Here is a 26,475-nt window from a genome sequence, read left to right on the forward strand (position 1 = left end):
ATTTAAAATTTAATAACTTTTCAATTTTATCCTTATTTAATATACACTATATCTCATATAAACAAAATTAATATAATAATAAATAAAAAGTAAAATTGTATATTTGTATAAAAAAATTTTCTCAATATTTTATAAATAAAATTAAAAAATGTTTTATCTTTCTGTTCTATGGATAGAATGAGATGAGTAAATAACCGATAAACGACAACGTTTAGCCGACGAGCGAGAGGGGACAATAGAATAGAATGGTCCAACAGGACGCGAAGCCTGAGCACGAACGTGGGACCCGCCTGCTCTCGCCCCTTTCAATCTTATCTCATCCTTTATCGTATTAACTATTAATCATTAATTATTAACAATAATCGATGATTAATTTTAGTTATTAATTATTCAGAAGTTCCCCCACACCCCCGAGCCAATTGACACGCGGCAAGCACAGATGGCGTAGCTTGGCTTCTCACTGTCTCACACTTCCATCGCCTTCTTCTTCCTCCTCCTCCTCCTCCTCCCCAAACCACCTCGTTGCTTCCTCTCATTTCTGCTTGCCGTTTACCTCGTTCTGTTCCTAAAACTCACTTTTCATGGCTTCTTCGGCTTTTGATCTTCCAGTCTCTCACCGAAGAGCTCGCCTTTAAGGTATGTTCATTCAAGAGTTCTGTTTCGTTTTCATCTTCCCTTTCCGTCGACCAAGTATTTATACTCTTCTGCTTGGTGTGTGAGATAAAGAGGTATGATTTAGCGGTGGAGATCAACGACTCATATGTGGGTTCGTTTATGCCTTTTTCCTCCCTTGAAATGAAAACTTTAACTTATTGAGCTATATTTGAAGGAGAGGTACAGCTTATACCTTGGGGGTAAAAACTGATTGCATCTTTGGTTCTTAGAACATTTTGAACGATGGTGTTTTCTCTGATTTTCCCGTTGGAGGGAGAACACTGTTTCATATTCCTCATCTTTTCACAAGATAATGTTTCTTAAAATTATTATTGTTACTTATTGCTATAGATATACAGTCGGGAATGTTATCTACTATTTGGAGCTTTTAGTTTTGCACACTTCTGGGGTTGGAGATCAATCTGACTTCCAGAGCTCACGCTTGAGAGAGAACCATGCATTTACATTGACGTAACAGATTTCCTTCAGTCCCACTGCATACAAGAATTTTGTATTAGAAACGAAATGGTGTGCACAAGAATTTCTCTTGTTATTTAGCTGCTTATGGATAAAATTATGTTATGCTTCTGCTATCACTAATTTTTCTTGTAATTTAAATAAGATGAGTGAGAGCGGCGGTCCCATGCCCCGATTATGCACAATAATGTTTGAAAATGAAGCTTCCATCGTTGATAACATAGTGTCATTTGTTGTCCAGAAGAATTGGTCCGAGACTAGTTTTCATAATCTGGTATTATGGTTAATTCGTCTGGACAAGAACGGATATCCTATTCTACGCTCTGCCATTGCTAAAGTGTTATTACTGCTTACTAATATTAAACACGGATGATGATGCCTTCTGTCTGTGCTTTTCTGTTTAAAAATTCTGCTATCACTGCTATTGTAGTGCAAAAAGCTTCGGTATTAGAGATCGTTAGTGCTATTTCACAATTTATTGTTAACCTACAAAATCAGGGAAGAACTTTTTTGTTTACTGAGTTCAAGTCTACAATATTTTTGCACCCAAGGGCTCTTTATTTATTCTTCTTCCTCACAATCACATACAAGTGTAAAGCTATGTTTATTTTTCTTCCTGCAGTTCATCCCAGCAGAATATCCTTCTGAAATGGGAACATTGCTGTTTTTTGGCACCTTCATCAACCATTAAGCAATGGGGGGAATCTGTTCCAGGAAGCGAGATCAGCAAGTCGTTGAATATGGTTTGCATAGAGTAGTCTCAAGAAGGTATTGTAGAAGTGCTAGCGCAAAATGGTCAAGAGCCACAGCTTTGCATTCTATGGCAAGTCATCACTTAGAAGGGGGTGGTTGCCCTTCTCTCATGGAGCTATGTATCCGTAAAATACGTGAGGTACTGCTTTCTTTTGTTCATACGCCTGGGGGTTATTTCTTGTCTACATTCGTTGCCTGATTCACAGATTGAAATGTGACAGGATATTGACAAATATAGTTCATTTTCAATTCTTCCAAGGGACATAAGCCAGCAAATCTTCAATGAATTGGTGGATTCTCATTGCCTCACAGATGTATCATTGGAAGCTTTCCGAGATTGTGCTCTTCAGGTAGTGTGCGAGAGGCTTGGTGGAGTTGAAAGTATTTCTCAAGTTTAAGTACTTAAGCATTGAAGTTGTAAAACTGTACACCTTACGAGGTGTTTTTTCTACATGATAGGATATTTTTTTGGCTGAATATCCTGGGGTACATGATGGTTGGATGGACACAATATCTTCGCAAGGAGAATCTTTACTCTCTGTTGATCTTACTCGGTCTCAAGTGACAGATAAGGGATTGCGTTTCCTGAAAGATTGCTCAAATCTTCAAGCATTAACTCTTGATTTCTGCAACCAATTCTCAGAACATGGGCTTAAACACATTAGTGGTAATATTATTTTTTTATGATTACAATTTTTTTTTTTAAAAAATCTGGAGCTCTCTGTCATTTTACGATTATAGCAAGATCTTGCAGTTTCTTCCAATTACGGGACTTTGCCTAGAGTTTGGTGAAATTTTATGCTCATCTTGAATGCTATCTGTGGGATATGCTGTCATGTAATGTCTTCTTTTCTTCTTTTCCATGATATGCGAATTTTTTGATTTGAAGATTTAAGTTTAAGTGCATCCTACCAACATTTGTGAATTCCTTCATTCTATAATTTCTAGTTTACCATTAAAAAAAAAGATATTTTATAACGGATAGAATTGTCATAAAAAGTGTTTTTGAATTTCCAAGTAAATATGTATGTGGTTGTGTGTTATTATATTTTATGTGACAGTTTTCGAGTCCCATATATGTAGTACATATTATTTGCATGATAGTTGCTGTATAGTTGTAGTATGGATAATGATGTTCAAATAAGGTGCAACCTTCATCAAATGTTGTGTATTCTTCATACTGTATGTATGTAGTAGATAATAGCATTGTATTTAATGGTATCATGTACTTGTGTTTACTATGCTGACTGGCTAAGAGTTCAGGAGTCCATTTTGATTGTCATAAACAAATGCTGATTTTCTTACATAGGTCTTTCAAACTTGACTTCCTTGAGTATCCGAAGGAGCAGCACTGTTACACCTGATGGAATGCGTACCTTCTCCAATTTAGTTAATCTGGAGAAGTTGGACCTGGAGAGGTGTCCAGAGATTCATGGTGGTTTTGTTCATCTTAAAGGTTTCTTTCCTCGAAACTTTGCAGTTTCTAAGCTCAGATGAATTTCTTCTTAAAACATACATGCACTGTTTACTGCCAACCTCTCCTGTAGTAATATAAAATAAGCTTGAGTTTTTATCTACAGTTAAGCAAGAGGTATAATTGATGGGGTAGTGTAGCCTGAAATAAGGTTCATTTGACTGGAATAAGAATATGATCGTTATCTTAGATTGCTTCATCACATATTTCCCCTGTCTTTTTAATTAGAATTCCAACCTATTTTACTTCTAATGGGTTTTTGATGAATGTTCATTGACAATTTCATATATTTCTGATATATCTTAAAGGTGCTGAACACCTTCAAATTTGATAATTTTATGCTGTTTGTTGAGTCAATTGCTTCGGTTTAGTATAAACAAATAGTGCAATCAGATTAGTTTATATGATAATGCAAGATGAATTTTTATTATTACCTTTTGGTTTTTCCTAGATTGTTTAATTAGGAATGATTTGAATGGTGGTTAAAGTGACCTGATGCTATCATGCTTGATTTCCTCAGAAATTTTTTGGCTATACAGGTTTGAAAAAGCTGGAGTCTCTTAATATCGGATGCTGCAAATGTGTCATAGATTCAGACATAAAGGCTATCTCAGGTATTTAGGTGTTGTATTTTTATTGTAGTGTTTGTCTTGCAGGTTTCATTTGATGATGAAAAGGGAGTGTTCTTTTGTCTGTGGATTGTGGATCTTCATGGGTGACATAAGTCTTTGTATGATATAGCTGTCTCATTCACAGGCGTTTCCCATGTTTAAAATTGGCAAATAGAAATGGCTGAGCCACAGAAGATAAGGCATGGGAGAGAGAAAAACATTTCCTCTTGAAGTGAATGGATAATTCCCTAAAATATGCTAATTTCTATGTTTTGGGCATAATTAAGAAAATTTTGCCCGCTTGGATTATATATGGTCTTTTGTTATGTGAATGATGTGTTTTTCCATCAGATATCGAACAAGCTTTTTATGCATGTGAAGGATGTTTGAGATGTATATAATTTTTGTTTTTGGTGTCCAGGTTAATTTTCGTGATGCTAGCGGCATCTGAAATGACATGTAAAGTTATAATATTAGTGATCTATAACAATATCGTTTCTTCAAACATTTGTCTTATTAACTACTATGACAACGACAATAAATATTTGCAGTTGAATGACATTCAATTGCAGCTGGACGAAATTAAATTTTTACTTAATTTTTATTCTCTTTTGGTTATGCTTACTATTATTGAAAGTAGAAAGGAAAGAAATTGCCAAATATCGAATCTATATGCTGTGTGAACTTACTTTGTTTATGCATACATATGATCAAGTATCTTATATCTTACGTGGTAAAGCAATGTTTTGCTTGAGTAGTCTTGAATATTGTTTAGAATGTTTGATCATATTACTTTATTTGTTTTGACTCATATACATACATCTGATCAGTTTATGCCAAATCCCGCGGTTTAAATGTTTGATAACTGACTGGGTTCATCTATCATCCGTTCCTCTTCTTGCTTTAACATGCAATTACTCAAGTCACTATCATGTTTTGACTGTTTGTGGTGTTTCAGGGCTTTCAAATCTCAAGGAGTTACTAATTTCCAACACCAGTATTACAGATCTTGGAATTAGTTATTTGAGAGGTATCTTTCATCGTGTTGGGTATCCTTTCCCAATGTAATACACAGCAGCTGCTGCATTATGCTCCAATAGATAATGTAAAAGGCTTTTTTTTTTTTTTAAACATCAATCAAAACTGTCTAACTTATTCAATATGTTTAAAGTGTGATAGAACCGTGAAACTCAACCCCAAAGCCAGAACGTGCTTGGTTCAGATCAGGATAAAAAAGGGGGAAGACTGAATGGAAACAGATGTAACTGAACTCGTGTTTTGTATTCAAAGTTACACTGTATCAGTACCAATGCTGTAGTGCCTTGTATTGGCTAAAACCCGTCCTCCCCTCACACCCTAAGAGCAGAAATACAAACATAGCTGCAGCAACTGAATGCAAAGAACACGCTAGCATCTGAGATGCCAGAACTCTCCACAAGCTACTACCTTTCTAAAAGACTTAACACACACCCACTGAAACCGAGAGTTCTACAAGATGGTAACCCGACCACTCCCAGTTGCTGCCTCTCTTTCTGGCTGCACCTGCCCTCACCTATTCTTCCTCCACTCTTGCTTCTTGGGTCATAAACTGTTTTATTCTTTGTAACTTGTAGGCACAGCTTTTACTACTTTTACTCTATTTTGTCAGCTGCAGTAGGTTTTTGGGAAGGATACAGGATTAACTCTATCAAAGTGCAATATGATTCGTGTGTTATGCTATGCGGCCATCTACTTTTAAGTGGTAACTTTTTACTGGTTTGCATTTACAGGTTTGCAGAAGCTTACTACCTTGGACATGGAAGGTTGCAATATAACTGCTTCATGTTTAGATTCTATTGCTGGTAACTTCATTTTTCTTTCTACTTGTTTTCTTTAAGCTTCACAAGTTTTAGACATCATCATTTTCCTGGAACAAATATTGATCATTATGGATGACTATGTTTATTTATCAAGTTTTAATGGAGAATTAAGGACCTTGAAATGTCCTTTATGAGTTGTCACTAAAGCTGTCAAAAATTATATTATTGGATGCTCATGCCGATTATTGTTCCAATGTCTACTTGTTTAGTCAGTTCTCTAATTTTATAATTATTTCTGTTACAGCCTTAGCAGCCTTGGCTTGCTTAAATCTTAATAGATGTGGTCTTTCTGATGATGGGTTTGAAAAAATTTCCGGTAAGTTTAACTATGAAAGCATGCTTCGAAACTACATATTCATGCTTCTAATTCGAAGAATTGCAAGGCAATAAATTCTAGGTTTAACACTTCCATCCCCTTTTGTGCAGGCCTTAAAAGCTTGAAGAGGTTGAGCCTGGGATTCAACAATATCACAGACGCATGTCTGATTCATCTGAAAGGTTGTATCTGGTCTCTCTGTGCAGCAGAAGAGTATTTCTCATTTTTACTTTCTTCCCTACGCTGAAAAATAAACTTGATGTGCCCAATCTTTCTGGGTGAAGTTTATGGACCCCCCCGGGGGGCACGCGGGGCGCAAAAAAAATCAAAAAAAAGGAAACCAGAGAAAGTTGGATAAAATAAATATGTTAAATGATTACCCTGCTTACATTTCATCTGTTTCTTATAATTCTTTTTTTTTTTTTACCGATTTCTAATTTAATTCCGCTTGCATATATTATATTTTATTGTGCATATGTGATAGAGTACGCCCATGGCCAGCCATGGTTACCAAAAAACCTCTCAATTGTTTGCAGTACCATTAAAGCTATTCAGATTAAGAAGGTTACTAATTTAGTGCGTGTACAATTCCTATTTGTAAAATTGTTAATGTCAATTGCTGGCAATTCCAATTTCATTGCGCAGCAGATAGAGCTCTTGTGTGATATTGGGTATTGAAATTTGCATGTGGTTTTGGGCATTTTGGTTATCCTAATGTCTTCTGCATGCATCTATCATACTTCTAACGGATTTATTTACTCATTTGGGAAAGAATTGGTCCTGCTGAAGTTATCTGAGCGGGAATAGTTACTATGTCGGGATGCCTGATATTTAGAGGAATTTAGGAGTGCAGCCCCTGAAACAAAACTGTAACAAGTCTCCTCAACGAAATTCAACAACAAAGAACCTATTTCATGCATATTAAAATTCAAAACAAGGGTAAAATGAACGGGCTAATGGGTAATTGAAAAGAATGTTAAAAGCTCTTCTGTTTTCCCCGTGAGGCCACCAAAGCTACTTCCCATATCCTATGTTGCTTCTTGGTATCTTTATCCCTGTTTTCTCCTGTAACAAAGCAATCATGTGTTTTATAGTTAGGCTTCCTCTTCACCATTGGGTGTTCTGTTATTGAACCCAGAGCAAACTCAGCTATGTTGCTGGATTCAATCGTCGTGAGAAGTTTATAATATGTGGTTATGAAGGGGAGCTTAATGAGGTTCATGAAGAGTTGACACGTGATTCTTGCTTGAGAAGACAGTAATTTTTTGATAATAGTCCTCATGTTTGAGACTCTAATTCTAAGAAACTCCTTAAAGGGAATGCATCATGCCTTATATGGACGAGTAGGGCTCATTGATTTGCTATTATTGCTTGTGCAACTTGTATATTCTAATTTTTCCGAGTGTTGAATCACATCAATAATTGGTTGATTCTTGACAGGTTTAATGAATTTGGAGTTTTTGAATCTGGATTCTTGCAAGATAGGTGATGAAGGGCTGGCTAATTTGACAGGTTTACATTTGCATTTCGTGTATCTCTGTTTTGTAGTTTTGAATGACCATTACATTGTTTAAAGGTTCATATTCCTGTCCGCTATATAGTTTAAAGGCTCATAGTACTGTTTTCTTCCTCTCTGTTTTTTTTTTGGCCAATTCATGATCTATTGCAAAAGATGAATCTCTCATGTTTTATTTTTAATGTGATAAAAATCCTTGTTTTAAATCCTATTCTTCAAGTGGGAAGAAAGGGTTCTAAAAGATTGTGAGGATTCTAGATTCAAATATTTGAGTTAGCAATACCTGCTATGAAACGAAAGTCACAAATTTTCTTCTTTCAGGTCTCAGTTGTCTGAAAAGTTTGGAGTTGTCTGACACTGAAGTTGGGAGCAATGGGCTGCGTTATATATCAGGTTGAATGATTAAATCCTATATCTAGTTATCTAATCAGAAAAGTGTCTGCTCTATAGGCTGTAAACATGTTAAAAAATTTATTCTGTAGCATGTTGGGAGACAAATTTGAGTAAGCCCGTTTTCGTAATAAATATTTTCGCTTATTCTTGCTTACCAATGCTTGGGTGCTATTGTGGCTGAATCCTTCTTAATGAGCATAGATACAATGCCTCTTGCTCTTCTGGTTTCACAATTTTTTAGCTAAAGAGATCTCTTTTGTCTGTCTTAATATTTGCAGGTCCACGTATGCCTACACTAACATCTATATATGACATACTATTTGCATTATATCTACTTATCAATTTGATTTAATCATGATTGAGGATAACATAGACTGAACAAGTGCACATGATGCTGCTCGTCATTCTTAATTTTATCCAGGTTTAAACAAATTGGAAAGTTTGAATCTGTCATTTACCTTGGTAACTGATAGTGGCTTGAAAAGGCTGTCAGGATTGACGTCTCTTAAATTGCTCAATCTGGATGCCCGTCAGATTACTGATGCTGGACTTGCAAAACTTACTAGTACGTATTTATGTGTTTTTGTTTGGTGGTTTTTGATATGTAAGTATAATAGAAAGAAGGGAGTGAGTTAGTATTAGTTACTAAGTCCTTAGGCCTATAAATAAAGAGCCTGGGTAAGTTTTAAGGAGACATGCGAATGGCTTAAATGAATGGAATGAATTTTCCCTCCTCTCTCTCTTCTCCCTCTGTCTCTCTCGTTCTTCTTCCCAGATTTCTTCTCCTTCCTCTCTCTCCTCTAATTCCTCCACAATACCTTAACAGTTTTAACCCACGTTCTACTTTAAGTCCATATATGTGGTGAGTTAATAATGGTACAGGCTGTGCCGGTTACTTTTAAATGATGAACAATGATGAATGTTAACAGAACTAAAAGACCATGTTGTAAAGAGGAAGAAGCTTTTATTTTCATAGACTACAATACGTATTCCTTGTAGCCAATGCCACCTAGTTGAGTAAGGCTTGTTGTTGTACATTACATATTCCTTTTGTCTTTTCACCTGCATCACCATATTCATCATCACCATTTTTCCAATTAGAGGTTAAAGTTTCACAATAATCTCTGATGTCTGTTTTCGTTTGGCAAGTAATTTTTCAAATGTACTATTTTCAAGTGTAAAAAAACATGGGAAAATTGATAACATCTTTAAACTAAATGAAATGAATATTGCCTTGCTTCATCTGTAGTTCATTTTATCATTTTGGCTCATCTTTTGCAGGTCTGAGTGGATTGATAAAATTGGATCTTTTTGGAGCACGAATTTCAGACTCTGGCACTGCATATTTACGATGTATGAGTATATTAATCTGACTCTCAGTCCATGATCGATTTCTTTCATTAATTATTTATTCTATTTGCATGCTAACAATAGAATTACATTCAAGCACCTGATTGAGTCACAGCTGTTGTTATGAGACGTATTATTAATGTTACAAGGTGCTGACTGACGTAATTTGAAAATCTGGGTCTGCAGTATCTTGTGCATGAAGTTATATTGATAATTTAATTGCTTTTGTATGTTTTCGCGTGGCAGACTTTAAGAACCTACAATCCCTTGAAATATGTGGTGGAGGATTAACTGATGCAGGCGTCCAAAATATTAAAGACATTGTCTCCCTGACACAGTTAAACCTGTCCCAGAATTGCAACTTGACAGATAAAACTTTGGAATTACTCTCTGGTATATTCTTATCCCTCTTGTTACATTGCACCTTGTAACATACATTGCATAAAATTGGGTTTCCTTGTGTGACCAAACTGTCGTACTTCTGCTTTCCCTTTCTTCCATGGTTGAAAGAGGAAGCAGATAAGTCCCGATTCGACTTGCATATTCTTCACCTTAGGCGCACGTGCTCTATTATAATTTAAGGACTTTATTCGTTTCTTAACAGTCATTTCCTGAGGTATAGCCGTTAGAAGATGTGTGCAAGATCTTAACTATGCTTTTATGCTTGACCTTGAGTTTGTGTGATACAGGATTAACTGGACTGAGGTCACTAAATGTGTCCAATTCTCAAATAACCAACGAAGGACTTCGGTATCTGAAGCCTTTGAAGAACTTACGCACCCTAAATCTGGAGTCTTGCAAAGTTACTGCATCTGAAATCAAGAAGCTTCACTTAACTGAGCTTCCCAATTTGATAAGCTTTCGACCAGAATAGACCAGGGACATTGAATTGTCTCTCAACCTGGGGCAGCTATCTGTACATACTGATGACATTGTCTTGAATATTCATAAATGGCCATCAAGTAATAGAAGGTAAGAAGGGGTTGGTTCTCATAAATGTACGCACTTTATGTAATTATGCACGTGAATTTCAATTTTCATATCTTTCTTCCCACCCCTTTTGGATGCCGATGCTCACTCACTGGGCCTTTCAGTGCCTCTTTTCCACTGTATAATAACACACTGATGGAACAAGTAAATGTTCTAAACAGTGCACGGTTGGTACTGCGGTCTATTCAATGCACATGGCTATATAAATAATGTTTCATTTTCACCAAAGTCCAGTGATTGAAAGCATAGATACTTTATCATTTTATTTTGCCAGAGCATAAATATTTTGTCATGTTCATAGTTTTAAATCAAAGGATGGATTTAATTAAACTTCTTCGTTACTAGGTTCAATAGAAATAGTAAGGAACTATCATGATCTTGGATGCAATATTTTTATTTCACATTTTTTATTCGGTGACAACGGATTTGGATTGATCTCTTTTTTTCCAGATTCTCATGGATTGAAAAACGGATGGTACAAATTTCACATTTTGTAAACTTATTATTATAATATTACATAAAAAAGAGGGAGAATGCGGGCATTTATTTTCTAAAATATTAAATTTGAATTATCCGTGATAGAAACTAGAAATAGGATTGTGAGAGAGAAAGGGGAGAAAGGGATCCAAATTCGGTGGACAACAATCAATATATTTAAAATTACACCTAAATTTTGGAACAATTTTATAGAATTACAATGAAGCTCCAAGAAAAAAAATTATTAGTAAGTCTCACTAATAAATAAGAAGTTATCATTTACTATCTTAAAACTTGTAGTTGCAGATTATTTTGTTATACTTGCGATTTTTTACTAATTATGTTTTTTTATTTAGGATTTTATAGCAACTCTTCCGTCCTTTTTCTTTTTGTTCTTTTGTTTTGGGGTAACAAGCATGTGTTTTCATTGGCGTGATGCAAACTTGTTAAAAACAAAGTCTTCCGTATCTGATGCGCATACATATTTTGAACGCTAGAGTTATACTCTGGAACTATTTTCTTTCTATAATTTTTAATTTTTGATTTCTTTCTTCGTCTATTTTTCTTTGATGTTCGAAACACAACTCGCCAATAATAAGAAATTAAATGATCCAGTACAAGTGGATATATCTCGCAAACACTTTCTCTTCAACTGCTTTTGGTACAAAGTTAATGTCACTGCTGATCACTAAAAACTGACACACCAACAGGAGGCAATATGAGGTAAAGCAGAAACCAAAAACTAAAACTGTGTTTGGAAACAAGAGCAACCTTTTGAGAACGTGTTCCCAAACACATACCAAATATAAGTTGCTATAACTCCACTCTTCCCAACGTGTAATGACGCAAGACAGAGAACTCTGTTCTTGGAAATGGAACACCTATGTGCAGCGCAAAGAATAGCTCCTTTCTATGAACATAAAATTGACTCAACGCCTACAAGTAACAAGATATAAACCCTGCACAGAAAAAAATGAACCAATGATGTTTCCATTTAATATGGTGCTGAGTAAAGAATTAAGTTGATCTGGAGAAACATGCATCATTTAAACTCATACTGGAAACAAATGTTGCAGATGACTCCACATGTTCAGGACCCAACGTCCAGAATGAAGAAAATTTAACTGTCTCCTTATGTTTCGTATTTGCAAGAAATGAGCATGTCAGTGAATAAATGAAAAGAAAATCAACATGACTAAAAGAAAATTAACATCAGGCATACTACAAAAAAAGCAGAGTTCCTCACAGTTACCTGCTTCTTCTTTTTTTTTTTGGGGGGGGGGGGGATCAAACGTATAAGAAGCTTTTGCAAGAATGAGCATGTCAATGAATAAAACGTGAAGATTATTGAAGGACATGGACAGTCAAATTTTCAACTTCATTGAGAAGCCTATAAATGTGGGACTCCTAAACAATTACAAGTTCATTGTCTTCTTGAACTCTTTGAATCCTGCAGTTATATTTTATCATCACATTTTGTTTTTAGGATGTTCTCTCATGGTTAATATCTGCTTTGATCCTTTCACAGTACTGTATGTTAAAGAAAAGAGGGCATTGCCAAGGTGTGTGCGGTGTATTTGTGTACAAGCCTTCCCTTTCATCATGTTTCTGTTTCACCAAAAATAGACAGCAATAATCATGATATTGATATGAATTTAAGTTACCTTTCTATGAAAAGACAGTAATTCAAGCACGAGGCAGCTACGTGAGTATTGGCTGTGCCGTTTTCCATCAACTTGGAGAACAGAAAGCGAATCATGCAAGCTCCAAGGCATGATAAATTTTTGAAGCTCGCCTTCTGAATAAGGGTTCCAAATGAAATGATGAAACCCGACTCTGCCACCTTCTAGCTTCATACATCTCGTTCCATGCTTGGACTATTTCATCAATGTTGAATCCTAGACCTGTTAATGAGGAAAATTAATATATACAAAAGTGCATATTCATTCTGTTGCAAAGTTTCTAATTAGTATGGACACGTACCCTCAGCAGCAGTGTTATTTGAACAGTGGTTCTTCAACATTACAGCTATATCTGTTGGAGAAGCTCCAGCAAGTTCAAACTTCTCAACTGCAACTTCCAGACATTCATGCCATACTGGTAGCCCTAGTTTGAATTCCATAACTGAACGCTCATACAACATGGTACCCCAAAGGATATTTATTTGAGACCTCAAATTTGCTGCCTGAGCTGCTATTTCTTCTGATGATATATTTTGCAATAGGCAATCCAATCCCATCTTCTGTAAAAGGAATTTGATATCCTTTGATTTAGGATCTTCATTCAAGCAACGTTTTTCTGATTCTTCCCATATCTGCATTCCTTTCTCCATGTTTTCTTCAGCATTGTTGTAAAGCTGAAGAACTTCGGTAGAGGGCCATGTTGCTAAGTCAACAATTGTGCTAATTGCATAATACCAAGAAAGTTTTGCTTGCTCAAACTGCCGTTGCCCTAGCGCCAGGAAGCCTTCATAAAAATCGGGTTTAATTTTAATGGCTGCTTCATATTTTTCTCCTGCTCTTTTATATTCTTCCTGCACCCATTCATATGAATTTTTTATCTCTTCATGCAGGTGCTCTTTAGAAGATTCTTCTGTGAAATTCACCTTTTTTCTTGCCCTGGACATGTGAACATTTCCCCAGTTGAACAATGCTAAAGCTGCCATTTCCTGGAACTTAGCTCCTGCCATGTCAAACAGGCTTTGTGCTTCTTCACTAGTAACTGTCTCCTCCATAGCCTCAGAATAGAGTTTCATTCCAAGTTCATGAAAATCTAAATATCTGTCAGATTCGATTCCAACATGGTTCTTGAACAGTTGGGCAAACTGGATTATCCAATCCTCAATGCAAGATGGCCTAATCATTTCCTTTTCTTTTTCCACACAACTACTCTCAAGTTCATTACTAATAACAGGCTTTTGCTCCTTCTTTTCATTAATTTTCTCAAACAGTGGATCCTGCTTAGGATCAGCATCCACTATGTATAGGCGTATAGAACTCTCTGATCCTGCTGATCTTTCAGCCCATCTTAATTCTTCATCAGAAGTGATTGTGACTAAATCACCTTCTTGATCTCTGTATTTGACAAGAACTGCTCCTAGGCTTGGAAATCGATCGCTGATAACTTCCCTTAGATGCTGGAGGCTGCAATTGACTTGCAATTCTGCAAATCTAATGTCCTCCCCAAAAACAAGTTTCACTGTTTTCTTAGCTGTATCTTCCTTTCCATCATTAAATTTTTCCTCAATAACCTCCTTTATATCAGCCTTCTTCTCGTTACTCTTTTCCTTGGCCACTTTCTTTTTGGATTTGTTCACAGCCTTCTTCTTCTCAATATTGTCCTCTGCCTTCTTCTCTTCCAACTTCTCTCTGGATTTGTTCACAGCCTCCTTCTGCTCAACACTATCTTCCGCCTTCTTGTCTTCCAACTTCTCTTCAGATTTTTTCACAGTCTCCTTCTGCTCAACACAGTCTTCCAACTTCTCTTTGGATTTTTTCACAGCCTTCTTCTGCTCAACACTGTCCTCCGCCTTCTTGTCTTCCAACTTCTCCTCAGCAGGCTTTTCAATACCTACATTATCTGCAGTCACCAACTCAACCTTTTTGCTCTTCTTGCGCTTCTTCTCTTTTACTCCTTCAGGAGGCACACAAGGAAGTTTAGTATGATCAGAAGGCAACTCAATTGCTATATCATCTTCTTTTAATCCCTTCTTTTCAAGTGCATTTTTCACCTTCTCCGAAATTTCCAATGCCATGGTATTGTTTGGCTCCATCTTCAGTACTGTTCTAACATCTTTCACAGCTAAATCCAGTCTATTTAAGGCCTCATAGCACCTTGCCCTCTTCAAAAGGGCTTTACTGTACTTTGGAGTTACTTCAAGGGCTAAATCGCATTCACGAATGGCCCTCGGGTACTCGCTGATTCCCAACTGCATGTAGCATGCAGCCAAATTGCTCCGCAGACAAGACACATCTATATGATTTCTTGGTAGCAATTTAATGGCTTTCCCATATTTTGAGACGGCTCCTTCAAGATCTCCCCTTTGGAACAGCTTGTTCCCTTCACTCTTTAACTCTTGAGACATGGAAATAAATACCTCAGTATCTTTATCATAAGTTTTGGAGCTGCTATCTCCTACTGTGCTTTGACTTCCACTACCATCGCTTGATTTTTCTCCAACTTGTTTCTTTTTGCTACCCATTTGGACCCAAAAATCGAACAGTAAAGAACCTAACCAAGAAAAATTGACGCTGTACTTCTCTTCAGACCACAACACTCACTGTTCAATCAAGTCAATCCCATAAACAAGAAAGAAAGATAGTTTCCAATTGAAGTGCATACACAAGATAATAACAAATCCAAACCCCAACAATACAATAAAAGTCCTTCAGAGACAAAATAATAAGATAGCATATAGCCTAGCAAGAACTTATAAGGAAAATCACCAGCTGGAAATCTTGAAAACGTCTTCTTCGTGAGACCGACTAGGTTGTAATCAGAATGGCTGAAGTTTGAGAGAATCAGAACACAGTCAATGCAAATTAGGATCTTCCTTTTCTTTTCTCAAATCCCAACACAGAAGAACAACACAAACCGAATACTTTCTCTCTTTCTTCTTTATTTACCAGCTCCCAAACTGAATTCGAAGGGAACAGGTATTACTATCCAAACCTGACAACCCGCTAAGATTATATCAGAAGAAATGAAAACCCAGATTTTGATAAGACAGAAGAACTTATCTATGTGATGAAATCTAGGAGAAGCATGAAACTTACCGAGAAAACTCAGAGACAAGACATGGACTGAGCGAGACAAAGTCTGGGGAAGAGAATGTAATGTGAGGCATGGAAGAAAAAGAAAAGCGACCCACGTTGTGTTGGTTCTTTTGTACACTGAAAGATTTTTCCAATCCTTGACGTAAACGCCACAGAAGTAGAAAATCCAGAAAATGTTGGCTGCTTTTTCATTTATCAGAATTTCTTGGAATACAATATCTTTTTTCCTCCTCGTTTTCTTTTTCTTGTTAACAACTGAAAATACCCGCTTTATAGTTTTCTTGTTATTCTCCCCACCGGGATGTTGACGAAAAAAAATCAGTGGGTCCCATCTCTCGGAGAGCAATAGATTTTTGGAACCTTTATGAATTAAGTTTTTTAATTAATAACCTTCATAAATCAGGTGATGTGATCTTATAGCGGATAGACTAATTTTGGCCGTTGGCGTCTCATACAGTTAATCATTGTTTTTGTTTTTTACTTCTCATAAATATTGCACCCTGCAAATCCTTTCTAGAATTGCATCATGTAATTTCAAGGGAAAAAAAGGTACATAATATATTTATAAAATTAAAAAACTGATATAATTTTTTGTTTTTATTATATAATTTAATTTCACTACTGTCATATAATATCTCTCTGAAAAAGAGATAAAATAAAACAAAGTGGGGAGAGAAGAATCTCGGAGAAGTGCAGAACAAGTTGATGGCTAGACAAAGCTGGGGCTCTGTAATTTTAATTATCTGAAAATAAATATTTTTTAATGATAAAAATAAAATGGCGGACGACCTCCGTTGGTATGGCATTCCCACCGAAGCACTAGCTGCGAGAACCACGTGACCGAAGCAAAGCCTAGCCGCTGAACCAGTGTGGGCCCCCCTCAACTGTCTGTCACAACCCACAAATCGCCAACTAATCCCTCATTCTCCTACTTATCCCTAAATTATAGTAGTATTTTGCTTTATTTTTATATTTCTTCATAGCTAAGAAACCGAAGTCAATACACACACACGCGTGTGTCCCCCCCCCCCCAAATTAAAAGTGAAAGCAATTTAATTTTAAAACTCTCATTCTCCTAATAAAACTCTCCTACTTATCCCTCAATTTAGGATATTGATTAACAGTATCTCTTTTTAGTAAGTTGACTAATTTAAATAAAATAAAAAATTAGTTAAGTTAATTATTTTTAATAAATAAGTTTTATTTTTTTAAAAAATACTTTTACTAGTTATGTGTATTAGCAAGGGTTTTTTAACATGTGCAATTATTACAAAAAATAATTTGAGAAAAAAAAAAGATAAATGTGAGAGATAAAGTATATTTGAATTCTTATATTTAGTATCAAATTAAAAGTCAAATTACCTTTTATATTAAGGATCAGAAGCAGTATATATCTTATTTTATTTTTATATTTCTTTATAGGTAAGAAACCACAGTGAATATATGTATTTGTGTGTGCATATATATTCCTCCTCTAAATTAACAAGTGAAAACAATTTAATTTTAAAAAGGTTTTGATGGTGCCTGTATCGATAATTGGATATATGATCTTGTTTTACAACAGTAGCTCGACAATTCATATCTTATTTAAGTTTAACACACTCAAAGCTTCCTATTTTATTTTTTCAGATAAAAATGAAATTTTAATTTAAATGGGATAATTTTCTATATCATTTAGATTATTATCTTTTTAAAAAAATAGGATGATGTTGAGATTTCTGGTTATAATTTTGGGCCAAGATAGATTTAATTTTTTTTTTAGAGTATAGATATTTTTTTATTGGAGACAATACTATTCAAAGTACTATCGAATACTAAATATGAAGCACTTCTTTTAGCGGGGAGATAGATTTAATTTTTCCTCTACCTGCACTCTTATGGGCCTGTTTGTCCGCCCAATGGGCTTTTACAAAAAAGAAGTGAAAGGAAAAAAGGTTATGCAACCTTGTATGATCTGGCAAGCGATGATTGGCAAGCTCGCGTGGAAGGGAAGGGGAGTACGTCCACTGTGGCTTCTCCCTCCATACGACTTATTGATCGCCGTCTCCGATTGATTCTGAGCGGAGTTAGTCATCTTCCTATTTGTCTGCGATTGGGAGCTATTGTTTTCCTTATCGCGAGATTCTCCTATTTCTGACACCATAAACCCTAACAGAGACGAGATGAAGGCGTTCTTCTTCATCTTCTTATCTTTCACCGTTTTTAGTTCCGTGTTCGGTGACCAGATCTTCCCAGCTCATCTCGGTAATCCAACGCCTGTGCCCATCTTTTTTTTCGTCCTTCAATTTGGATTCTTTTCTCTCTTAGTTAATCAACAATTTGGCTGCTCTCTGACTTATCTCCGATTCTCAAATCCTTGCCTCATTCTTTTTCTCGATAATTCAACGTTTTACTTGCATTGTCAACAATTGGGTTCATTGAATGAAATTTAAGAATAAATGAAGATTTAAGAATCTCCTTCCGTTCACGTAGTTAAATTTTTGTGGAAGAAGAGGTTCAAGCTTCTGTTTATGGAAATTAATGCTTTGCTTAGGACCTTCAGCTGCGCCTTATTTCGGTTCAGTTCCGTGCATCTATCTAACCTTATGAATGACACGTTTGTTTTCGCATTCCTGTCAAAGTGATTCTAATCAGCTTCAAAGATCTCTTTTCCTGGTTGCAAGTTATTGGTTTCAGTCTTTTTTCTAATTTATAATTACCAAAATGCAAGTGCCAATTCGGTGTGGAAGTACCAATTGGTCTTGGTATTGCCATCTTGTAAAGGATGGAGGTCCGAGTGGTAATGCAACAAAATGCGATATTATATTACGTGCTGTGGATTTTCCGTCTCCTATTTGAGCTTAGTCACTAATACACTAACTGATTTGTTAGCAGGTGGTGGCACATATGGTCGTAGCTCTCGTGAACCAAAGTACAAGATTGAATTCCATCCAGAAGATTCTCCTTTTCATCCAGTAAGCTTGAATAAATTTGTATTCATTTGCAATTGCCTTTCTATGGGTTATCATCTCTTGTTCACTCTATGGTGCTTTTCCTGTGTGAGAATTGGATGTGCTCTTCTGCTAGATGCTTGTTTACTTTTTCCCCTTGTCCTGATTTTTTCTGTTTTTAATTCTGTTATTCTTGTTTAATTGACGAGGAGAAATCATAACTTAGTGGGCGACGACACCCCCCCCACCCAAAAAAAAAACCTTCTTCTCCAAAATCTTCCCCTTTTTTCCTAAAGTGTTGGTGATGCTTTGTTAACAGGATGATGACCAGGAGTCTATAATCATGCCAGATAAAAGTGGACAGAAATTTATATGCTTCTTGCCTAAGGTGGAAAAGGAAAAAAGCGGAAGGCCGGTTATCCAGCACAATATTAGCAGCATGATTGTTGAATCTGAGAAAAGGCTTAAACTAAAGACACCAGATGAATTGTTAGAAGTGTTAAAGGATCGATGCTTTATCAGAGTTAGTATATATCAAAACTTTTTCTATCAAAAGATATCTATTTTAAATCATTTTCTTGCATTAATAATATGTTTGTGCAGCAAGAGGGTTGGTGGTCATATGAATTTTGCTATCAAAAGAAGTTGCGGCAACTACATGTGGAGGATGATAAGGTAAGCTTTAGTCCTTCATTCTATTTATATAATATAATCAATTCTTTTCCTCCCAGCTAGCAGCGGGAGACAATGAATTTGTGACAGGAATTAGATAAATAAACCAGTTTAAATTAATTCACCCACAGTGGCATGGGAACTTAGTTTTTAAGAGTTATTTTGTAAACTGTTTAGATCGGATCAATACAATGGAATTGTATTTTTTGGCTTAACATTCACTAAACAGATTCAATCTTATTACGTGTTGCAGTGATTCTTGACAGTAGAAGCTTGTTATCCATATCAATCAAGCCTGTTATTATATCAATTTCCCTACAAGACATTAACATCTGTTCACGATGTTCTTTTAGCAATTGTCATTCGTATTGTCATCAGTTTTCTTAAAGATTATTTGACTTGCAGGTCGGACTTATAATAAATGGATGTATTTGTGCCTTTGTTTCAGATGGTCCAGGAATTTGTATTGGGAGAGTATGACGAAGAAGCCACTGCTGCCTTCAACCAAAATCTTTCTGACATTTCTACATTGAAGGATCCTCGTTCCCAAGATGCATCTCAAAGGTACCCTCCAAAAATGAATATAAGTATATAACCAAATAACAAGGCTGGCTGATCATTGAGAATTGTTTCACTCGATGTAGGATGATGGAACAAAAACTCGTGTATATTAATATTTATAATACCCATGCAGGTACCATGCTCACCAATACACAAATGGTACCACATGTGACCTTACAAATAAGCCACGAGAGACAGAGGTAAGAAATTAAAGAAATCTGTTTTTCTTTTCTTTCTTCCACAAGCATACTGATTTCGAATTTTGATAACAGGTCAGGTTCGTATGCTCAGAGCCGAGAGCTATGATTAGTTCTATCACAGAGCTTTCCACTTGCAAGTATGCACTCACTATTCAGTGCCCTACTTTATGCAAGCACCCGTAAGTCCTCTATTTGACTCTTTCCCTCCGTCTTTTATGGGGGAAGCGCCAAGTTACCACTTGTGTTTGTTGAGCTATACGATGTTTTATTTATGCATGCTTTCAATTTGCCCACTCAGATTGTTTCAAGAGGAGAGACCGGTGTCGCACACCATCAACTGTAATGTGCTTCCAAAGGATTACAAGGAAACTAAAGTGGGACAAGAAGACAAAATTACCGAGATTGTTATGGTCACAGATACAGAAATTAATGATTCAGAATAATGATGTAAATAGACACAATTAGTATGGTAGACATGTAATTTGCAAATAGTCGTCTTTCCAATGGATAGACAGCTCCAATGCTTTTTTAATCTTTGCTATAATATCAAGTTTTCATAGAGGTATTTTTAGTCTTTGTTATAATATCAAGTTTTCATAGAGGTATAGTTTGATCTCGAAGAGGCTCTTGAAGGTTTCTGGAAATTTTTCCCCTTTTTAGAATAAGTGATTTTGGAAATTTAACTGTCGACTTTATGGCTGGAATGTTGATGAAATGTCTTGGTTAGTTAGCATTTGCTGTTTTCTGGATTCAAGTTTGAATATATGAAATCGATTGAGGAGGGAAAGTGACGAAATCATTATTTTTGCAATACACATAATCTGAAGACATACACTGACCCACAAAAAAAAAAAAAAAGCCATCATTTTGACTTCTGAAATATATTTTTCTGAACTAAATTGTGATCTATACCATAATATCTTACTTGTAATCATATTTGAAATTAAAGCCATTGTCAAACTACACTGCTCCTCGGAGAAGGTGGCAAGGGGGAGTATAGTTAAAGTTATATTATCACCGAAAATTTAAGTTCCATGCATCCCCAAATATTCATTTTTTTTCAGATGAAGCATCCCCATAAAGCAAGTTAATTGGAACCACATAAAGATGACATTGTCCCTACAAGAAAGAGAGAGACGCATATTTAACCCATCTTATATCTACAAGAATTATTCTTCATAGCCATCTTCTTACTGAGAAGGCAACTTTTGCCCACTGCTGCTGCCTGCTGACTCCAACAGAGACAGATATTCTGTTATGGCTTCCCCTTCTATATTAACTTCGATATCATAGTCAGCCAACGCGTCAGCTTTTGCTATATCTGCAGAAAGCTCATCTTCCATTTCCACATCCCGCTCCTCTGCTTTGCTGAAATCTTCTGATAGACCTTCAACATCCTCGGATAGGCCTGGAACGTTAGAATCCATGTTATCTGACGAGGGAGCAGAACTTGCAGTGTTCGCAGTTGAACTTGCTTCGATTTGCATGTTTTCCTCGGGTTGCGCAGTCAGTGTTTGCATTATTTGATCCAAAGTGCCACCAGCCTCGACGGCAGATACCACTGCCAACAAGAAAGCAATATCAGAACCTGCTACAACATTTATATATCATGCCCATTCTCAGGAGCTCAAGACCTTTAGTACCTCTTGATCTTTCAAACCCCATGCGGACAAAATTTTCAATTTGAGACTCTTTTGCTTGCTTCAGCCGTTTTGTTTTCCTTGTCTCGATGTGAACCTTCATATTGATGAGAGTAATTAGCTGAACTGTTTGAAGTTATAACATGCAGAGACATATAGATACTGACCTGTATGGCAGAATTAGTTTCTGGATTTGTCAAATCATTCAATGCCTTGTCAAAATCATTTTCATTTCTTCGAAGGGCTTCAGCAGCAAGTTCCTTCTCAAATCTTCCACAACCAGAAGCATAGAGCTAGATTAGTTCAATAAGGAAATTCTGTGGAATAGCATTCTTATTGATAGAACATGTCAGCAATAATTAGCCAAAAAAACATAATGCGACGCTTTTGTCACAAGAAAAACATGCTAATAAGTAAACTACACTTGGTTGCTTTATATTTGCCTAACTTAAATTCAAATCCCCTACGGTTTTAGAGATTACGTGCATCCTCTGACTTGGATTTTTCACGTCAAGTATATGGGTCATTTTGTCCGGACTAACTTACGAGGGACAAATTGTTGATGAAGGTTTCGGATAGAAGATATTAGTGTAATTTTGAAACAAGACTAAGAGATGAGTTTAGGTTTAGCACCTCTCTAGACGTCAAACTAATTTACTCTAAATTTACAATGAAAAAGCTGTAAGTTGTGCAAGTTAAGGTATTGGTTTTATTCAAATCTCTGCTATATTCCTTCTATGAAGATCAAGCCTTCAACGACATGGTCATAAAGGCCTTAAAGTCATGTCAATAATCATTTCGTCCTTAAAGATGTGATGAGCATAAGCCCAAGGGGAAAGCCCAATCCCAAAACACTAGCCTATTGGAAGGGAGAATCCCTTGAACTTATAAACCCCACAAGATTTGTGAGATTTCTCAATGTGAAACTCATAACAGTGTACTCCTCTTGAGAGCTGACGTCCCCGGCAGCTCCACTTTACAACACTTCACGCGGTCTTCTTACCGGTCAGAACCCTCTGCAGGTAACCCTTTCTCAGTTGGCTGACTCTCAACGAAAGCACCAATATGATGAGCATAAGCCTAAGGAGAAAGCCCAATCCCAAAAGACTAATCTATTAGGAGGGAGAACCTCTTAAACTTATAAACCCCACAACATTTGTAAGATTTCCCAACATGGGACTCATAAGAAAAGCTTAGTTGTTAAGTGAAGACTTATAGGATCGGTTTTTTTAATGTCTTTAAAACGATCAAAGCAAGATTAACTTAGTACTCACCCCAGAGAGACCAAATCCTTCAACTTCTGCAGATCCACAGCTTTCTTTAAGGGTGTCAACCCATAACGCTTCTGTTCCCTGCATTTTTATTTTCTCAGAGGTGCCACAAGGGGGAATGATAATAAGCAATGATACATCATAGAGAATAAACGTCGTCGGTCAGTAACCATCATCTCACTCACCTGATTTCATTCCTTCTCCTTATGTCTTCTTCCCGTTTTTGCCATTTCTTTGCCTTCTCCTCCTCAAGAAAATCAATGGCACCTCCCACATCTTGATTGTTCATCCTTAGTGCTCTCTTTATGTCACGCTCTTTGAATCCCATGTTCATAAGAAATGACAAGGCTTCATCTGGCACTTGCAGCTGAAAAATGCATCAGTTTATTTCCAGGATGAGAGAGAAAAGAAATGTATTATTAAAAGATGAGTTAGATATAATATTATTCCGTGAAAGATTTCAATGACATCTACTCCCTGAAAGCTTACTGATATCAATTTAATCCCCGAGATTGTAACAACATCAATTTACTCACAACTCAAGACTAAAATTGATATTTTTAGAAAATATTAGGACAAAATGATGTCAATAAACTTTAAGGATTATATTGATGAGGACGGTCTCTTTCAAGGACCAAATATGATAGCTTGTTCTAAAGAGATTTAGCTAGATAAGGGGAAAAACTTGGACATCTTAAAATCCAAAAATCTGAAGGCAGACTATAACCAATTATAATGTTAATTAGACAAGGACACAGGAAAAAGAAAAATGGTTTTGTAAGATGTGATATCACTGTTTTTGACTCATAATTTCTCAAAATATGATATGATAGCTCAGCTTACCTGGGTGAATTTTGCTTTTGCAGAAGTCAATGCATCTCTTGCTTTATCCAGCTTACCACTATGATAAGCCACCACCCCTTCAAGTAGCTCTAGTCGCAAATGCCTATTACATGGTGCACGAAATTAATCTACGCCATGCTGTAGCACAAGAATATTTTGAACATTTCTAAGAAGCAAGAAACTAAACAGTACACACAAACTACTTACAATGCAAGTTCAGGATAGCGACCTCCCTGTAGAAGTCTAAGGCGCTGGGAATTCTTTCCATGAGCACGCTCAATTCCAGTCCTAGCCATTTCAAGACGCTTTCCAGCCTCTGATAGCCATCTGATGTCTCGGATCATAAAGTAGCACCAGACCATGTCTATTTGCAGTATTGGAACATTGTCAACAAGCTGAACAGACAGAGAGGCAAAAATATTTCAGATCCAGAGAACAAAATATTGTAGGAAATTGTTCTTGAAGAAAAGCCAACCAAGAGGAAAGCTCAAATGAATTTAATAACCTTGGAAGAGCAAAGTAAAAGCAGTAACAAAGAAGCGAGACCTGAGAAACATGTTATCAGACCTTATTGCAAAAACTTTTGCATTGCAGCATAACAAACTTCCTTTTGAAAAAAAAGGGGCAGTTTCAGATAAGCACATTTTCTTATTTAATTCCGAGTATAGTAAATTAATTCCTACATAGTCAACATCTTTCACTGCAAGAAGCATGTTTACAACAAACACTTCAGCAAGGAAAAGCTCAATATTGACTTCCATCAAATATAACCCTATCATGCCATGACTTGGCACATAAAAAGGATAAAAATTGCGCTGCTCACCTCAATGACCTTTGGATCACAAAGAGAGAATGCCTCCTGCCAAAGAAGTCAAGTGTTCTTTGGATTATTAAATGATAAACAGAAAAGGAATTAACACGCATCAGTTAATTTCATCAGGAACTGACCTCGCCCATAGAGAGCACTTCTAAAGCATCATTGTAGTTTTTCTGTCTGATTAGACGTTTTCCGTTTGCATGAAGCATCAGTCCCATCATTACTGCCCTGCCAAATGACGGCTTGACCCTTATTTTGATAATTAAATGTAAAACAGAATCTGAAGTCCTCAAACAACTAGTTTCATCTAAATGAATTTCCTCAAATGTCACAGGTCCATATTGCATACCTCTGATCCGTCTCAGAACCCAACTGCACTTTTTGCCCGCTTTGATCTTCAACTTCTATGTTGAAGTCTTCCATAGGTAATGAGCCATCAGCATGCCTTTTGGCGAGTGCTGTGGCAGCTGTCCTGTTTAAAACATATGCAAGTCAGCCACAGATATTAAAGATGAGAATGAGCTAATGGATAAAATTAAAGGAGAAAATTTTGCTAATCAAAAGCCAAAACCATTAGCCTATGCCACCGTAACCTTTACATTGAAGTCCTGGACCACTCCTAACAGAACACATTTGATACAAATTTAAATGAAATTCCAGAACAAACAGTGAAACTTCACAAACCCAACCAACAGAAAACAATTCTTTATATAATTTCTAGGCAGCACTGGGCAGTGTCTCAATTAATACATTCCTTTGAAGACACGATCGCAGTCAAATTGGCGATAATTGCACAGTTAAACAAAATGAGAAACATTAAAACCACTTGATCAATGAAATCTTCGGAGCACACTAGTTTTCGACAAGCTAGAAGTCAGCAAAAGGATAGGGAAGTCAACGAAATCCAAGTGCACATAGTTGGAGCCTTTGTTCCACAAATTGAGCGAATAAAAAATGTGTTCCATCAAAAGTGAAAGCGAAGGAATGAAATCAAAATTAGTCATGTACTTGACTCGGGAAAGTCTGCGAGTCCGCTCCTCCTCGGCCATCAAAGCCCTGCCTTCTTCAGCACTGATACGACTCGCAAGAATTTTGGCGTTATTTTTGATACCCAGTTTGCTCAATTTCTCTTGCCCATCACTGTCTTTCAAAATTTTTCCAGCACATATCAAATTGATGGAGTCTACGCCGCAGTTGGATCGCTTGGCGATTTCTTCCCTCAACATGGGTAGCGTCCAAGTCTCGAGTTCAACCTCTAACACTCCTGCCCATGTGCCGGCAATCTTCAACTTCGCCATCACAAAGCACACAGAATTTTGATAGAGGAACTACGCAGAGTGTAAATTGGACTAAGGCAACTGTGAAGAACCGATGATTCCGATTATTCCCCGATGTCTCGATCCTTATATAGGCTGCGAAAAGGATCCAGGGGAAAAATATCAACATGACAATTTTGTGGAGGCTTTTCTTGCTAACGAAGCATGAAGCAACTTTAATTAATAACCCTCTACTTCTTAACCCATAGTATCTAATTGTTAAGTTAATTTTGATCTTAAATATAAAATTTATTTCTCATATTTATCAATTATTTCTAAATTATCTCTATAGATACTCCCTCAACTATAATCAAATATAAAAAGAAGAGAGGATATTAAGAAAGACGATTATGGTGTTTTAGAAAAAACATGTCATATTTCTTATAATTAACTAAACCTAATTTCCTCAATCTAATCAAATTAGTTAAATATACTTTATATTAAGGATCAGAAGAGTATAATTGAAAGAATTGTTGGCAACAAAAATGGGGAGAATCATAAGGAACCCCCAATAAAAATAAATAAATACTAATAAATTTCGATGATTGAACAATTGTCTTTTACTTTTTGTTAACTTCTC

General features: G+C 36.3%; 4 protein-coding genes across 9 annotated transcripts; 2 read left to right on the forward strand and 2 right to left on the reverse strand.

Annotated features, from left to right (window-relative positions):
- Window positions 1-458: 458 nt before the first annotated feature.
- LOC114713484 (F-box/LRR-repeat protein 14) lies at window positions 459-10,616 on the forward strand. The gene is made up of 16 exons (XM_028898150.1): window positions 459-636; window positions 1,754-2,023; window positions 2,106-2,234; window positions 2,344-2,551; window positions 3,194-3,340; window positions 3,898-3,972; window positions 4,928-4,999; window positions 5,739-5,810; window positions 6,073-6,144; window positions 6,255-6,326; window positions 7,585-7,656; window positions 7,982-8,053; window positions 8,475-8,618; window positions 9,335-9,406; window positions 9,650-9,796; window positions 10,093-10,616. Exons 2-16 carry the CDS (start codon window positions 1,826-1,828, stop codon window positions 10,275-10,277), a joined length of 1,737 nt encoding a protein of 578 aa, XP_028753983.1. The 5' UTR covers window positions 459-636; window positions 1,754-1,825; the 3' UTR covers window positions 10,278-10,616.
- An 846-nt stretch (window positions 10,617-11,462) lies between these two features.
- On the reverse strand, window positions 11,463-15,783 carry LOC114713487 (protein PHOX1). Of its 4 annotated transcripts, none has more exons than XM_028898156.1 (4): window positions 12,854-15,783; window positions 12,535-12,774; window positions 11,929-11,994; window positions 11,463-11,829 (listed from the first exon to the last, which is right to left on the reverse strand). In XM_028898156.1, exons 1-2 carry the CDS (start codon window positions 15,069-15,071, stop codon window positions 12,626-12,628), a joined length of 2,367 nt encoding a protein of 788 aa, XP_028753989.1. In that variant the 5' UTR covers window positions 15,072-15,783; the 3' UTR covers window positions 11,463-11,829; window positions 11,929-11,994; window positions 12,535-12,625. The 4 variants fall into 4 exon arrangements, with proteins under 4 accessions (XP_028753989.1, XP_028753988.1, XP_028753987.1 ...); XM_028898155.1 differs by having other exon boundaries at window positions 11,929-12,001; XM_028898154.1 differs by lacking the exon at window positions 11,929-11,994 and having other exon boundaries at window positions 12,854-15,541; window positions 15,646-15,767.
- A 1,915-nt stretch (window positions 15,784-17,698) lies between these two features.
- On the forward strand, window positions 17,699-20,579 carry LOC114713480 (protein OS-9 homolog). Of its 2 annotated transcripts, none has more exons than XM_028898144.1 (8): window positions 17,699-17,889; window positions 18,520-18,599; window positions 18,895-19,098; window positions 19,179-19,250; window positions 19,696-19,811; window positions 19,942-20,008; window positions 20,081-20,187; window positions 20,307-20,579. In XM_028898144.1, exons 1-8 carry the CDS (start codon window positions 17,808-17,810, stop codon window positions 20,449-20,451), a joined length of 873 nt encoding a protein of 290 aa, XP_028753977.1. In that variant the 5' UTR covers window positions 17,699-17,807; the 3' UTR covers window positions 20,452-20,579. The 2 variants fall into 2 exon arrangements, with proteins under 2 accessions (XP_028753977.1, XP_028753978.1); XM_028898145.1 differs by having other exon boundaries at window positions 18,523-18,599.
- A 336-nt stretch (window positions 20,580-20,915) lies between these two features.
- Window positions 20,916-25,998, reverse strand: LOC114713473 (NEDD8 ultimate buster 1). Of its 2 annotated transcripts, none has more exons than XM_028898129.1 (11): window positions 25,588-25,998; window positions 24,929-25,051; window positions 24,711-24,807; window positions 24,586-24,624; window positions 23,970-24,157; window positions 23,763-23,865; window positions 23,105-23,286; window positions 22,923-23,000; window positions 21,816-21,918; window positions 21,652-21,745; window positions 20,916-21,569 (listed from the first exon to the last, which is right to left on the reverse strand). In XM_028898129.1, exons 1-11 carry the CDS (start codon window positions 25,875-25,877, stop codon window positions 21,199-21,201), a joined length of 1,668 nt encoding a protein of 555 aa, XP_028753962.1. In that variant the 5' UTR covers window positions 25,878-25,998; the 3' UTR covers window positions 20,916-21,198. The 2 variants fall into 2 exon arrangements, with proteins under 2 accessions (XP_028753962.1, XP_028753963.1); XM_028898130.1 differs by having other exon boundaries at window positions 24,586-24,621; window positions 25,588-25,902.
- Between the last annotated feature and the right edge of the window lie 477 nt (window positions 25,999-26,475).

Source organism: Neltuma alba, unplaced genomic scaffold, assembly GCF_004799145.2.
Source record: "Neltuma alba isolate B1F8T4 unplaced genomic scaffold, ASM479914v2 tig00011428_pilon, whole genome shotgun sequence".
In the NCBI taxonomy this organism is placed as follows: domain Eukaryota; kingdom Viridiplantae; phylum Streptophyta; class Magnoliopsida; order Fabales; family Fabaceae; genus Neltuma; species Neltuma alba.